Raw genomic sequence first — 15392 nt, 5'->3', positions numbered from 1 at the left:
CATATGAACATAGATATAAAATACCTTAACAGCAAATGGAATCCTGCAATATAATAGGGTAATGCATCATGGCTGATTGGATTTCTCCCAGGAATGCAAAGTTAGTTTAACATCTGAAAATCAATTAATGTAGTATGCCACATAAACAGAATACAAAACAATTCCCATGTAATCATCTCAATAGATTAAAAAACTTTGGAAAAAAAAGTCAAAACACTTTCATGATAAATACCCTCTGCCCACCAGAAATAGAAGAGACTTCCTCAAACTGAAAACGGCATCTGCAAAAACCCTATAGCTTATATTATGTTAACAATAAATGTTAAATATTTTACCACTACATCAGGAACAAAGCAAAGAGGTTTGCTCTTATAACTTCTATTCAAAATTGTAACAGAAGTTAATGTAGGACAAAGTGAAAAAACAAAAAGCCATGAATATCAAGAAAGAAGTAAGACTATTGTTATTTGCAGAAAATATGCCACTGTATAGACAGTAGGAGTATAAAATTTGCTTGGCAAGCATCAAGTCCCCCACATCCACTCCCCTCCTCACACTACTGTCCTTCATAAAGTCATGCAAAATTGCTCTATATTCTAAGTAAGGATGGGATGTTTGATGTGCAAATGCAACTGTAAGATAAATCCCTGAACAATATTTTTGGCCACCCTGCCCTTCCTATGGAAACTCTGGGGCTGTCACTGAGGTAGGGTTACTAATGGTATGTGAGACTGGAGAGACATGTGGAAACCACCTCATGGTATTTGGGCTTCAATAGTTAGGCAATAGGAAGCTATTGAATATTTCTGAGCACAGGAGTGACACAGAGGTGTACCAAGTAGGTGGGAGGCAGTGGAAGCAATCTACCTCAGTGGGGAAGAGTATTGTATCACAAACGTTGTTTAGAATTGCTAGTACTTGGTGATAATTAAAAGCAAAGCAACTTTAACTGAATTTTGTTATTTTAATTTTACTTACAGAAAATGCATCCTCTTTTGTCTACCCAGGTGTTTCATTCTCACCATCTTACCGTAGGAGTATTATCATCGGAATTAGAGTAGATGAGGCAAGTCACTGTGGCTCATGCCTGTAATCCTAGCACTTTGGGAGGCTGAGGCAAGAGGACTGCTTGAGGCCAAGAGTTTGAGGTTATGGTAAGCTATGTTTCTGCCACTGCACTCAGGCCTAGGCCCCTGTCTCTTAAAAAAAAAAAAAAAATTGGAATGAATGAAAATTAATTTGACAGCAGTTTTTTAAACAGATTGGGGAGAGGAACAGACTGGCAGATACCATTCAGTATACAATAGCTGGTTAGTGATGGCAATTCTGAAAGAAAAAGTGTAGAAACTGGGAGGTATTGCTAGTGTAGTATGACTTTTAAAACTCACAGGGTGCATACCTTGTGGATGTACAAAACAATGTGAAATAATAAATTCTCCAGAAAGTAAGAAGAGGAGTTAGAGACTTTTATAAAATAGAAGTCTATGATGTTATCTAGGAAAGAAAAGAATTTTCAGAAGAATGTATGCATTGATGAAATGATTTCTTTTTGCCCTCATATATTTATTTTCTGCTCAAATGAAACATTTGAACTACCACTCAATTTCCGGGACAGACTTCCTGTTCCTACATTCTTCAGTTTGCTTTCTCAATTTTTACTTTGTTTAGCAATATCAACATTGCCTCATTGGGTTTTAGTGAGTTTCGAGAGAATGCGTAATCTATAGAACATTAGTTCTTCTCTCCCACAGACAGATGAGTGCATATAAAGACATATATTTATATTGCTACTGTTTTAAAAGTGTTGCTTCAAATTACCTAAAATATGACAACCATTATATAGAGAACCACTAATAAAAACTGTGTTTATATAATTTATCAATATTGAAATCATGCTTCATATTTTCTTTAAGCACAAAATAATTATTTTCACACATGTGCAAGAAATCATATGTGAATTATTTGATGCCTTGAATTCGCCCTCATAGAATTTCATCTCCTAAAGTAAAGAAAACGGACTAGGGTAATTATTGCAGGATTGTACTCTTTCCTGTTGTCAGTAACCTTCCTACCAAATTCATTGTGACATTTGTCACCCAATTGACTGTCCATATCCACCACTGCTCCAGAGCCTGGGCCAGCAGACTTTTGCTTCATGGTCCAAAATGATGATGTCCTGGGTGTGATTACAAGACAATATGAAGCAAACATTAGTGAACATCAGTGCTAGCAAAGAAATTCACAAAATAACAATTAGAATGCTTGGCTGATTCTTCCACTGTGCTTTCAGCTCTTTACAGGTATAGGCCATGCCTTAAACTTCATTGAGTCTAGCACGGTTCCTGTTGCTATTATTATATTTGTAGCTTATGATAAGCAGAGTTAATTTAACATAAGGGGTTATGAACATGGATTTCAGAGTTGGGCCACTTAGTAACTATATTAGTCCATTTTCACACTGCTGATAAAGACATGCCTGAGACTGGGTAATTTATACAGGAAAAACGGTTTAGTAGACTTACAGTTCCATATGGCTGGGGAGGCCTCACAATCATGGCAAAAGACAAGGAGGGACAAGTCACATCTTATATGGATAGCGGCAGGCAAAGAGAGAGCTTGTGCATTGAAACTCTTGTTTTTAAAACCATCAGATCTTGTGAGACTTATTCACCGTCACAAGAACAGCACAGGAAAGACCTGCCCCCGTGATTCAGTTATTTCCCACTGGGCACCCCCCCCAACAACACGTAGGAATTCAAGATGAGATTTGGGTGGAGATATAGCCAAACCTTATCAGTAACTGCACCACTTTTAATAAGTAGTTTGATCTTTCTAAGGTTTAAATTCTTCTGTAAAATGAAGATTCACGTATTTTCACAAATAATAAAATGATGAAAATTCCTGCCACTTTGGAGCTTACATTGTAAAGTGATTTGGGGAGTCGGAAGAGAAAGAACAATCAATAAATATAAAAATAAGTAAACTTATTTACTAAGTTAAGTGCTATAGGAGAAAACTAGACAAAGTAAAAGGCTTTGAGAGTGCCATTTTAAGGAAGGGAATTGCAATTTTGGAAATGCAGCCAAAGGACTTTTAATTGAAAAGATGGCATTTCACTTGAGACCTGAAGGAGATAAGGTAGTTAGTCATGTGGAAATCTGGAGGAAGAGACCCAGGCAGAGGGAGCAGCCTATGCAAACACCATAAGGTAGGAGTACCCCTTATGTATTCAGAAGAGGGGCTGTATAGCTGAAGTGAGCAGAAGAGAGAGTAGGAATGTCTCAAGCCTATGGGATCTTTGTGCAAGCTGCAAATAATTGGCCCTTTCACTCTGCAAGTACTGCCCCACATCCATCAAGTACTTTAGAAGGATTGAAAGAAGTTTGGCTATCAATCATTTGATGAATTTTCCTGCCCACTATTTGTTCTATACCAGTGTGAAATATACAGAATAATGCTTCTGCCTCATCTTTACCAAGCACTTACTATGTTCCAGAGATGATGCTAAATATTTTTACATTAGTAATCTCAGTTAATCCTGACAACAGACCTATGAGGTAGATATTATTATGCTCATTTTATTGATAAATAAGTGAAGACTTAGGTAGATTTAGGTTGTTCAGAGCATAGTTAATACTGTGGCCAGTAATTATGGCACATAATCCTAATATTTCAGGAATTTATACCATTTAGTTGAGATACTCCTCAACTACTGTCTCAGGGTATAGGAGTAATTGAAATTCTAAGGCACAATAGCATGGTGCATAAGCAGGCAGGACTGCAGCCACAGAACTCTCAATTTTACTTCAGGTTATGTCACTTACTTTCCCTTTTATGTTAGAGACGTCTGTTAGTTTGTCTACAGGAAGTATAATACTTCACAGGGTAATTTATTCACAAATAGGAAAACATGTATAAAATATCATAGCAATCTGCCTGCAATATTGTAAATGTTCAAAAGATGGTTGATATTATTGTTGTTTTAAGCTAAGGAATGCTAGAAAAACATCAAAGTTACAATTACTCAACATAACCTTGCTGAGCATCTACTAGACATAAAATAATAATCATCTCATTATTAATATTGGACTTTCTGAAGTATATTCTTATCTTTCTCTTCTAATCTTTTAGTTGAGATTTTTTTCCAGCTTTTATTTTTGGATACAGAATCTTGATTTATTGTCTAGGCTGGACTCAAACTCCTGGGCTCTAACAATACTTCTACCTTAGCCTCCTGAGTAGCTGGGACTAACAAGCACATGCCACTATGCCTGGCTCTATGTTTTTAATATTTAAGAATTCTTTCTTCCACTGATTGTTTATTCCTTTAGGCTTTGTTGTTGTTTCTATATTTTTTAATGAATGCAACTTTTATCTTCTGAGGATAACAGAGGTATTTTATTAAATTGTTATTAGTTGATGATTTCTTCTATCTCTATTCCCTGCATTGTTTGTTTCCTCATCTGGATTATTGTTTTTTGTCCTCGTCCTTTATTTTTGTTTCTGTCATTCATGTTGTATATTTTGCATATATGTTTGATGAATTTTGCAATCTGCTTCATTCTGTAGAGAAATGGTAAAAATCTTTCCAAAATGGCCTTTTACTCATGTTTATGAGCAGCAATACAGCTTTTCTTTGCATTGGTTAAAAGCTCAAATATTAGTTCTAGAGTTCTTATCTTTGTAGTTCTTTTCTGCCAGTTTTCTCTTTATGGAAAATAACTCTGGCTCCCGGCTTTCTGGATTTCCATAAACCCTGTAGAAGGAGAATTGTGGTGGTAAAAGGGAGAGGCGGTTTATACAGACTTTCACTTAATCCTTTCATGTCTACCTTGTGCCTCTCCCAATAACAAATTGTTGATGTTCCAACATTATGGAGTTGGTTAATTTCAATTATTCTTGACAATAAGACTGATGTCACTATGGAGTAGGATTAGTTTGGCTGGCTGAGTGGGGTTGAAAGGGGACCTGAAAATCTAAATACTTTCTATGTAGAATAACTCTAATTCATGATTCTCAGCCTTGGCACTATGGCTATTTTGGGCTGGGTAATTTGTTGTGAGGGACTGATATGTGCATTGCAGGATGTATAGCAGAATCCCTGGCTACATGCCAGTATACTAGATGCCAGTAGAACTCCTCCCCACCGACCTTGACTACTAGAAAGTTCCCCTGGGGACAAAATCGTCCTCAGTTGAGAACTATTGTTTTAACTTTAGACCTGTGTGTATCCTCTTACTTCTTTCAATGTTTCATTATCTTCAAGTCTTAAGGCTCTCAAAGATTCTGTAGGAAAAAATCAGTTTTCATATTTTAGGAATCCAATTCAGCCAGCACTCAAGCTGAAATTTCTCTGATTATTTAAGAATATTGTCAATATTTATTTCTATTTCTTAATTTCATTTTCTGTCTTCAAAATTTTTGTAAAATGTATTTCTTCCCTATTGTTTTCTCTGCTGGCCTCATTAAAATTATAGGTTATATGTTTAAAGATTCCTGTTTTGTTACTGAAGTATCAAGAAAAAGAGGAAAAGGCACATGCTTGATCTGAACTTTATCAAAAATTGGTAATTGTTTTCATCTCTTACTATTAACTGTTTTCTAGATCAATCCTCTTGCTTTAGGAATCCAAATCAGCCTGCACTCATACTGCAGTTTCTCTGATTAGTCAAGAACGTTGCCAATATTTATTTATATTTCTTTATTTCATTTTTTTGTCTTTGAAATTTTTGAAAAATATATTTCTCCCATGTTGTTTTCTCTGCTGGTCTCATCAAAATTATGAGTTTTACTTTTTAAATTGCTGTTATTTTGAAGTAGTGAGAAAAAGAGGAAAAGACATGTGCTTCATCTAAATTTTCTCAAAATTTTATATTTTAGTAAATGTATTTAGATGCATATTTTTCTAACAATGGGCATTCTTAGTTAACGCCTATATCCTTTTTCTTAAGCAAGAAAATAAATTTATTATAACTTTTACTTATCCTGCCCTAGTATTCCTCATGGGCAAATCATGTCTTAATTTTATTAATCTTTGAATGCACCATTTCTAACAAGTTGGATCCTTTATCAGAAAGCAGAATGTGTACAATATACTTATCCTTTAGTTCCGTCTTCCCGGGCACTGGCTCTCTTATCACAATAGGATGTATACCTACAGATTAGTTTGATTATAATTTAATTTACTGTATTTGGCAGCAACATCTTATAGTGGTAACCTAGACTGAGATGAAATCTTCCATTTCAATTGACAGTTATAAAGCAACAGACTATAGATTTAAATTATTTGAGTAGTTACTACGTTAAAACACATCTTTTTCTTCCCTTCCTTTGCTCCCAACCACAAGCACAGCAACCAGTATATTTCCAAATTTTACTCCTGTTTATAATGCTATTTCTTAAGCTTCTGAACATTACAGTGTGCATTGCACCTCTGCTAATCTCCATCCAAATTCTGCTATGTTTTGGAGTTTGTCTGTGAGAAAGTGTAGTGCTGATGAGGGGATTGAAGTTTCAGGATTCCAATTTTGGCTGCTTAACAGGAACAGTTGAAAGATGGCATGAGGTTTTTGATCCATGATTTTCCATTTTCCTGGTATAGTAAGCATAGGTATCACTGCCAAACTTCTTTGGAGCTCTATGTTATTTGGGTTTAGAGCTTGGAGCTACGTTAAACAGCTGAATAAATGTTTCCCAATGGAACTCTATCTATGATGCAGCTCCTGAAAATTCTCTCTGAGTGTTGTTAACTAGTTTCCTCTTAAGTTGAGTTTATAGTTGTTTTGTCATGTCCAAATGTCTTTTTGAGACATTACTTCTGACTGAAGAGAGTGATAGAATTTATCCTCACACTTGAAATGATTAAAAATAAGGACAAAATGTACTAAATAATTGTTTGCTAGACGTTGGACATCAGGCAATGAGGACAATATTTGCTGAGAAATAGGAAATAAATTATGTGAATCTTACAATTGACCCAGATTGCTGCTTTCAGAGTATTTCCAGTCCATGACTTAGGAAGCGAAAACCCAGATGGAGCTCAGAGGGTTCCCCAAATTGAAGAGATATAGCCAAGTGTTTCAGGAATTCAAAGTAGTTAGTTTGCAGAGAGGAGAGAGAGGAACACAGAGATAATTCCACATATCTACAGAGCATCTTCCTTAAGAATTCACTTGAGTACTGATCACTGCATGTATGAGGCTGCAGAAAGCACAACTTTCAATTACTAAAAGTAACAATAGTTGACACTCATGTAATTCTGGGAAATGTGCCTGTTTCCACTAGCTGAACTGGAGAGAAAACATATGATTTACAGGGCATTGGATAAGTGTACACAAAAGGGTCTAGCTTCAATAGTGGAGAATAGCCCTAGGCTGATAACTACTTCAATACCACCTAATAAATCTTAAGAGCAAGACTCAAAAGGAATTGTTTCCAAGTAATTTAACTGCATCCAAGAACAAAACTCAAATATATTTGTAAGAGCACTAAAATACGTAGTACCCAACAAGAAAAAATTCACAGTCTCTGACACCAAATCAAAGATTATCAGGCATGCAAAGAAACAGGAAAGTACAACTCATAATGAGGATGTAAATACATCAGTCAAAACAGATCCAGAATTGTGAGAGACGTTAGAATTATCAGGCCAGTATATAGAAACAGATAACCTTACATAGTTTAAAAGTTACATAAAAATATGGAAGGTACTAAATAACCCTACAGATCAAAATCCCAGAGAAAAACCTGCAGAGTATGGAATAAAAATACACTGGATATAATTTGTTATACATTAAACACAAAACATTTATGTTTTATTTAAAAAGTTAGTGAACTTGAAGTCATAGTAATATAACCTGTTCAAAATGAAACAGAGTTGAAAGAGCATTTGTAAAAATGAAAAAAGCATTTGTGAGCTGTGGGACAACTTTTAGAGGCTTGGTGTATGTGTAATTTGAGTCCCTACAGGAATGGTGGAGTGGAGCTGGGAACATAAAAAATATTCAAAGAATTTATGGCTGAAAAATTCCAAGTACATTAAGGACTGAAAACCATAAAGCCACACACCCATGAATCTCAAGAAAACTAAAAAATAAGTAACATGAAGGAAATCATAAAAGGCATATTATAATTGAATTGCTCAAAGCTAGTGATAAATTTTTAATGATAAAATAAAATACTAAAGCAGCCAGAGGAAAAAGACATGTTAAATACATAGGCAAAACAGTAAGAATGACAACAGATTTCCTATCCAAAATAATGCAAAGAAGAAGACAGTGGGACAACATTCTTATAATTGTGAAAGAAAACAAATAGTGCACTTATGATTCTATATCTAGGAAAGAGATCTAAGATGAAGGTCAAATAAAAACTATTTGCAATACATATAATGAAAGAGTTCACCACACACAAACTTATACTGTAAGAAACATTAAAAAGAATTCCTTCAGTTGGAAATAAAATGGTATCATATGGAAATATGGATCTGCACAAAGAAACAAAGAACACCCAAAATGGCAACTGCATGGCAAATATGGAGGGTATTTTTCTAATGATTTAATTTTCTTTAAATACAGTTGACAGTTTTTTAAAAAAAATAATAATATAGTAAAGGTTTTATAACATGTATAAGTAAAACGTTTGGCAGTAATAACACAATAATTAGGAGGGGGAAAAGGAAGTACCTTTGGCCCTAGAATGACATGGGAGTTAGGGGTACTGATTTCCCACACAGTCAAAAATTCATGTTTAACTTTGACTCTCCAAAACCTTAACTACTAATTGACCAAAAACCTTACTGATAACATGAACAGTCAATTAACATTTATTTTGTGTATATTATTTACTGTATTCTTATAATAAAGTAATCTAGAGAAAAGAGAATCTTTAGGAAAATCATAAGAAAGGGAAAATGTATTTACTCTTTGTTAGGTGAAACTGGATCGTAAAGATCTTTGTCCTCTTCATCTTCACTTTGAGTAAGATGAGGAGGAGGAATAAGAGGAAGGGGAGAGATTGGTCTTGTTGCCCCAGGGCTGGCAGAGGTGGAAGAAAATTCTTTTATAAATATACTCATGCAATGATAACTCATGTTGTTCAAGAGACAATTGTATACTATTGTAAGATCTTTATACTCTATTTGAAGTAGTATGTTACTTAAAGCTAGGTTGTGATAAAGATGTAGAATAAAAACCACTAAAATCATAAAACAAAGAGTTATAGCTAATAAACCAACATGGAGATAATTTGAATCATAAAGAAATATAAAATAACACAAAACAGGCAAAAAAAAAAAAAGAAGAAGAAGAAGAAGAAGAAGAAGAAGAAGAAGAAGAGGAAGAAGAAGAAGAAGAAGAAGAAGAAAGAAATCCCAAACAGATGGGACAAATAGAAAGAAAATATCAAGATAATAGATTTAAACATAATCATATCAATAATAATGCTAAATTTACATGTTCTAAATAATCCAGTTAAGAGCCAGAGAGTGGAAGATTGGTTAAAAAAGGAAAAAGTACAACTTAACTATATGCTGCTTGCAGAAAAGATATTTAAGTACAAGACACAAATAGGTTAAAAGCAAATGTCGAAAAAGGTAAATCCTGTGAGCACTAATCATAAGAAATCTAGGGTGACTTTATTAATATGAGAAAACATGAATTTTTAGAAATTTTGTCCAAGATAAAATATTGCCCAGGATGAAGAAGGTAATTTCATTTTGTGAAAGGAGTCATTTTATCAATAGGACATAACAATTCTTAATATTTCTGTACCAACAACAGAGCTTCAAAACGCACAGAGCAAAAACCCATGTAACTGAAGGAGAAAGTAAAATCCACATTTGTGGGCAAAAATTTCAATACCCTTCTCTCAATAATTAGTAGAATAAACTGACAGGAAATCAGTAAATCCATAGATTAGAACAACACTGTCAACCAACTTGACCTAATGTCCAGTTATGGAACATTCAACCCAACAGAGCAGCAAACTGCACCTACTTTTCAGGCCTACACCAAATATCTACCAAAATAGATCAAATTCTGAACCATAACACAAACCTCAAAAGATTTAAACGAATTCAAGTCATATAAAGTACATTATCTGGCTGCAGTTAAATTAAATTAGAAATCAATAACAAAATAACCTGGAATTGCACTAAATATTTGGAAACTAACTCACACAATTCTAAATAACCCAAGATTCAAAGAGGAAACCCAAAGATGAATTAAAAAGTATTCTGAACTGAATGAAAATGAAAACACAGCATAAGAAAATTGTGAGATGCCCAATACAGCAGGACTTAGTAGTATATTAATAGCACTAAATGCCTATGTTAGGAAAGGATGAAGACTTCAAAGAAATATCTTCTACTTTACAAAATTAGCAAAAGAAGAGAAGACCTAAGCCAGACTAATGAAAGCTATTTCTGAGTTTCTAACTGCATCTCATGGAGATGATCATTTCTTTCCTCTGCTCTTGTGGCTGAAAGCATGTTAAGGCCAAAACTGTGATTCAGGCAAGACCGAAATTTCTAAGACCAAATTGCATTGTAAGCCATAAAGAGCAGGAGAATCTCCATGACTTGAACTGTGAATAGATATTTGTTTGTTACCAGAGATAGTAATTGTACTGCTTTATCTGTCTTTCCTTCTATGCTAGTAAAAGAAAGCTCAATAGTAGTTGATCACATGATCATAGAGAATAATCTACATTTCTCAGCCTCCTTGGCAGCTACGTATAGAAATGTGGTTTAAGTTCTGGTCAATGATATTGTATCTATTAACTTTTGCTGCTTAAGTTAGTGGCTAAAAACAATAAAAATTGTTTACTTATTTAGGATTTTATGGTTTGGCCCAGTGCTGGTGTGCACTGACTTGTCCAACCTCTTCTGGGCTCTCTCATTTGTCTGTGATTAGCTAGCTGGTCAAATAGCAGTTAGATAGGAAGACCTCACTCACATATGTGGTGGTTGACAAGCTGGCTGTTCACTGGGGCACCTCAGTTTTCTGCCATACAACTTCTGATATTCTAGCAGGATAGCATGAGCTTGTTCACAAGGTGATCTCAGAATTCCAAGCCCAGCAAGAGAGAATGAACTCTAAATTTGCAGGCATTTATTTATTTATTTATTTATTTATTTATTTATTTATACTTTATGTTCTAGGGTACATGTGCACAAAGTGCAGGTTTGTTATATACGTATACATGCGCCATGCTGGTGTGCTTTTGCAGGCATTTTTAAATGTCTGTTTGAATCATATATGCAAGCATTATATGTGCTAGTATTTGACCAAAGAAAACCAATAGGTCAATCTAGAGTTGTCCTGGAAGGATCGTACTAAAGAGTGTCTTATGATTTGAGGAATTATATTTTTAAAAGAAAGAGGAATGCCTTTCTCTCTTTCTACCTCTTGGTGGACAGGAATTGGTTTTAGAGTATGAGTAGATTTGTATTTTCTCACATTAAAAAGGGAGAATCTACAGCTATAGAATCTACAGAAGTAAACTTGGTATTTTCAGTTGAATTTTGGGAAACTGACTAAAATTAACAATTTTAAAAGTAATAATGCCTTACTTTGGTTTTAAACTATATTTTAAGATATAGTTAATATACAGAAATTATAGTCTACATGTGTTACAGAAACTTAGATTAATGAAATGGGAGTAAACTTGTTATTTTATTAATTTGTGACAGAATTGTTCATATAGAAAGTATTGTTTTTATTGACAAAAATATCTAGATAAGACTTAGGTTTTTGCAAGAATCAAGGCAATAATATACACTTTTGGGATGTATGTGAGAAAGTGACCATGCAAAGTCAGGTGTACAGAAAAAAGTGGATATGCTTTATGGCAGAGCAAGGAGGAAGAACAGAGAAGCCACAGAGATGGTGGATAATTGGAGTGCCAATGAAAATCTCTAGCTGTAGGGGAAACTAAAGGGATATTATGAATTGCAAAGTAATGATTTAATTCCTCTTTTATCCCAAACCTTTAATAAAGGTTAACAACTACATTTTGTTTCTTTGTTTGTTTTGAACAACTGTTCTTGAAATTGAGGCATTAGCTGAGTTTTACCTCTGGGTGACACAGGGCAGTGCTGGTAGGAGCCAGAAAGACTTCAAAATGGAAGAAACAGAAGTGTAGGGTCAGGGCGACTATGAAATGATCAATACGCATAGAATTCTTATAAACTTAAGGAGCACTTCTGTCGTTCAGGAATGGAATTAGGGTCATAGGCAGCCTTATCTAGATTTCCAAAGGTAAGGACGCTCCAGCTGATACATGCATTACATGTAAATAAGAATACAACAAGACCAGGGGCCGTGGCTCATGCCTGTAATCCCAAATATTTGGGAGGCCAAGGCGGGCAGATCATCTGAGGACAGGAGTTCAAGACCAGCCTGACCAACATGGTGAAACCGTGTCTCTAATAAAAAGACAAAATATTAGCCATGCATGGTGGCCCAGCTACTAGGGACGCTGAAACAGGAGAATCTCTTGAACTTGGGAGGCGGAGGTTGCAGTGAGCCGAGATCGCGCCATTGTACTCCAGCCTGGGCAACAAGAGTTAAGTCGTCTTAATAATAATAATAATAATAGTAATAATAATAATAATATAACAAAACATATAAAAGAAAAATTTTTTGCACTTTTATTTCTCTTTGCCTTTTGCACGCTTCCTTGCTATTTGAAAACGTATTGTTTACAGGTGGGTAATGTTTAAGATTATTATTTGACGGAAACATAACGTATGTCCAATGCCTCAAGGTTTTTACCATCCGTTTGGAGAACAGGACTGATACCTGTAAAGTACCAGCAAATACTCAGGCCTGAGTTATGGGTTGATATACTTGAAGTGTTACAAGTATGTACTGACAGGCCTATTGGATTTTCATGATGTGCCTGTATGTTACACATATCCACCAATAAATGCCATTTAGTTTTGTAGGCTGAATCAAATCTCTGTCTTGAGTAATGATTTTGTATCTTTTTGACTAGATATGAATAAGACCGAGAAACAGCCAGGCACAAGAAGGCAATTCATCGTTCTTACTCATCTTTCTAAACCTATATGCATCTTTGATATTGAAGTTCATTATTATCTACAACTACATTTGGTTTGCATATAACCATTTATCTTTTAGTCTTAGATATTTTCATATCAATTGTCTTAATTTATCCTTAAATAAAGCTTCCAGTGAGTCTCTATTTCTTGGATGAGGAAAATTGAGGCAGTGATAGGTCTTTAAAAATTATTTAATTTCTCAGTCCTTCCCTATATCTTGTAACTGAATCCCAACCTAGATATTTTTAAATATCCTTGAAATTAAATAGAAATCAAATAATATCTTTTCACAAGTAGGTTACTTCCCTCTATGGTAACTCTGCCTCCGAATGTGAAGAGCTGGATTTAATCCAAGTGAAAGAAAGTCAGGGCGGAAAATGTCAGGTACTATAAAAGAGATTTGAACTCTGTACCCACATTGCTGTGTTAGAGTCCTAAGTTATTAAATTTCTCATATTTATTTGACATTTTATATACATATGTCTGTTTATGAAGAGTTTAGTTCTTATCTTTCTCTAATCAACATAGTATTATCTATGCATAAAGTAGATGAACACTATATTTTATGTATTTTCGTTCTTCTCAAATCAGATACTTGAAGAGTAAAATGGCACAGTGTTTTAGGTGTTATTTTGCTTGAAAATGCTTTAAAACAAAAAACATTTTTGGAATTTCTTACCGCAATATAAATCAGCTAAATATATTTAATGTGGTGAAATGAATCACACACATGCTGAAATAGTCCGAAAAGGGGAGTTGGGTAAGAAAAACTGTATTAGGGTCAGTATCAGTAGGCATACATAATTCTATTAACAAATAACATTAAATATTGTTATATTGTTTATGGGATGATATCATTATAGAAAGATTCTCCCTTAATTTAAATACCTAGCATTTACAAAACAAGTTTAAATCAATGAGACAGTAAACAAGAGGAATCAAACAGAGAGGTGGGCTGGGTGTGGTGATTCACGCCTGTAATCCCAGCACTTTGGGAGGTTGAGGTGGGCGGATTACGAGGTCAAGAGATCGAGACCATCCTGGCCAATATGGCGAAACCCCGCCTCTACTAAAATTACAAAAATTAGCTGAGCATGGTGACAGGCGCCTGTAGTCCCAGCTATTTGGAAGGCTGAGGCAGGAGAATGGCTTGAACCCAGGAGGCAGAGGATGTAGTGAGCCAAGATTGCGCCACTGCACTCCAGCCTGGTGACAGTACAAGACTCCATCTCAAAAAAAAAAAAAAAAGAGAGAAGTTGTGTCCTAAAGACTAACTGCTGACTGTTTTCTATTTTCAATCTCTACATATTTATATTTTGATTTCTATGTATAGTATTTAATGGTTAATTCCCCATTTCCCTTTTATTCTTATACAACTAACTTCTATGGGTTTTATTTTCATTCAGTTCTATATATTCTCCCTGCTGAAGCCTCCCATGTTGTGTGTCAAGAGGAAAAATACCTTATTACCTTCTTGTCTGTTGAACATTTAGTTTTCTTCTCCCTCCCTCCCTGTCTTGTACCTAATGAGCAAATTATCTAAAAATAGATACGTTCATCATTCTACAAAATGTTGTATCTTCTCTAGATTGGAGGCCAGTGTAATTGTAAGAGACATGTGTCTGGCAGACAGTGTAATCAGTGCCAGAATGGATTCTACAATCTTCAAGAGTTGGATCCTGATGGCTGCAGTCCCTGTAACTGCAATACCTCTGGGACAGTGGATGGAGATATTACCTGTCACCAAAATTCAGGCCAGTGCAAGTGCAAAGCAAATGTTATTGGTACGTGTAATGCAAAAGTTTACAGTCACATCTCTATTATCATCTGGAATAAAATTCTCTATTTGATTTCTTAACTGAAGAGTAAAGCAAATTTCTTTGCTCAAGGAAGGCTGGAAAAAAAATTTGCATGAAATTAACTGTTTAAAATGATTAAATTAATAATTATATCAAACTGCAGCTTGAAGCTTAGTTTAATCAACCCTTTAGAAGTTTCTTTATTCTGTAGATGCATTAGTTCACATGGTCCCATACTAATAAGTCATAGAAAAATATAATTTGCTTACTGCATAGATGTTTCTTTTAGAAAATTAGCACTTTTTCAAAATGTTTCACACTTAATGAGTTCTAAGCAAATCATTTTCATGCTAGTTTTCTTAATAGATCAAAATAAATGGATTTTTTCAAAATATTCTGTGCTACAGGGTCCTTTGTGATAAATCTTTCCATTTTTTTTCTATTATATTTCTTTGAACTGTTCCTATGAAATGCAAAATAAGTCAACATAATTCTACAGATCATGTATATTGCTCGGGTTACTTATA

General features: G+C 34.6%; 1 protein-coding gene across 2 annotated transcripts in view; it reads left to right on the top strand.

Annotated features, from left to right (window-relative positions):
* Window positions 1-15392, top strand: part of USH2A (usherin) — a 798346-nt gene that overhangs the window by 165144 nt on the left and 617810 nt on the right. For both annotated transcript variants that reach the window (XM_023203737.1, XM_023203738.1), the window contains one exon: window positions 14655-14850. In XM_023203737.1, the coding sequence (XP_023059505.1) occupies window positions 14655-14850 (196 nt within the window). The remainder of the gene's footprint in view (window positions 1-14654; window positions 14851-15392) is intronic.

This window comes from Piliocolobus tephrosceles, chromosome 1, assembly GCF_002776525.5.
Source record: "Piliocolobus tephrosceles isolate RC106 chromosome 1, ASM277652v3, whole genome shotgun sequence".
In the NCBI taxonomy this organism is placed as follows: Eukaryota; Metazoa; Chordata; class Mammalia; order Primates; family Cercopithecidae; genus Piliocolobus; species Piliocolobus tephrosceles.
The sequence above is the reverse complement of the archived record's forward strand: the minus strand, read 5'-3'. Positions and strand labels throughout refer to the sequence as shown.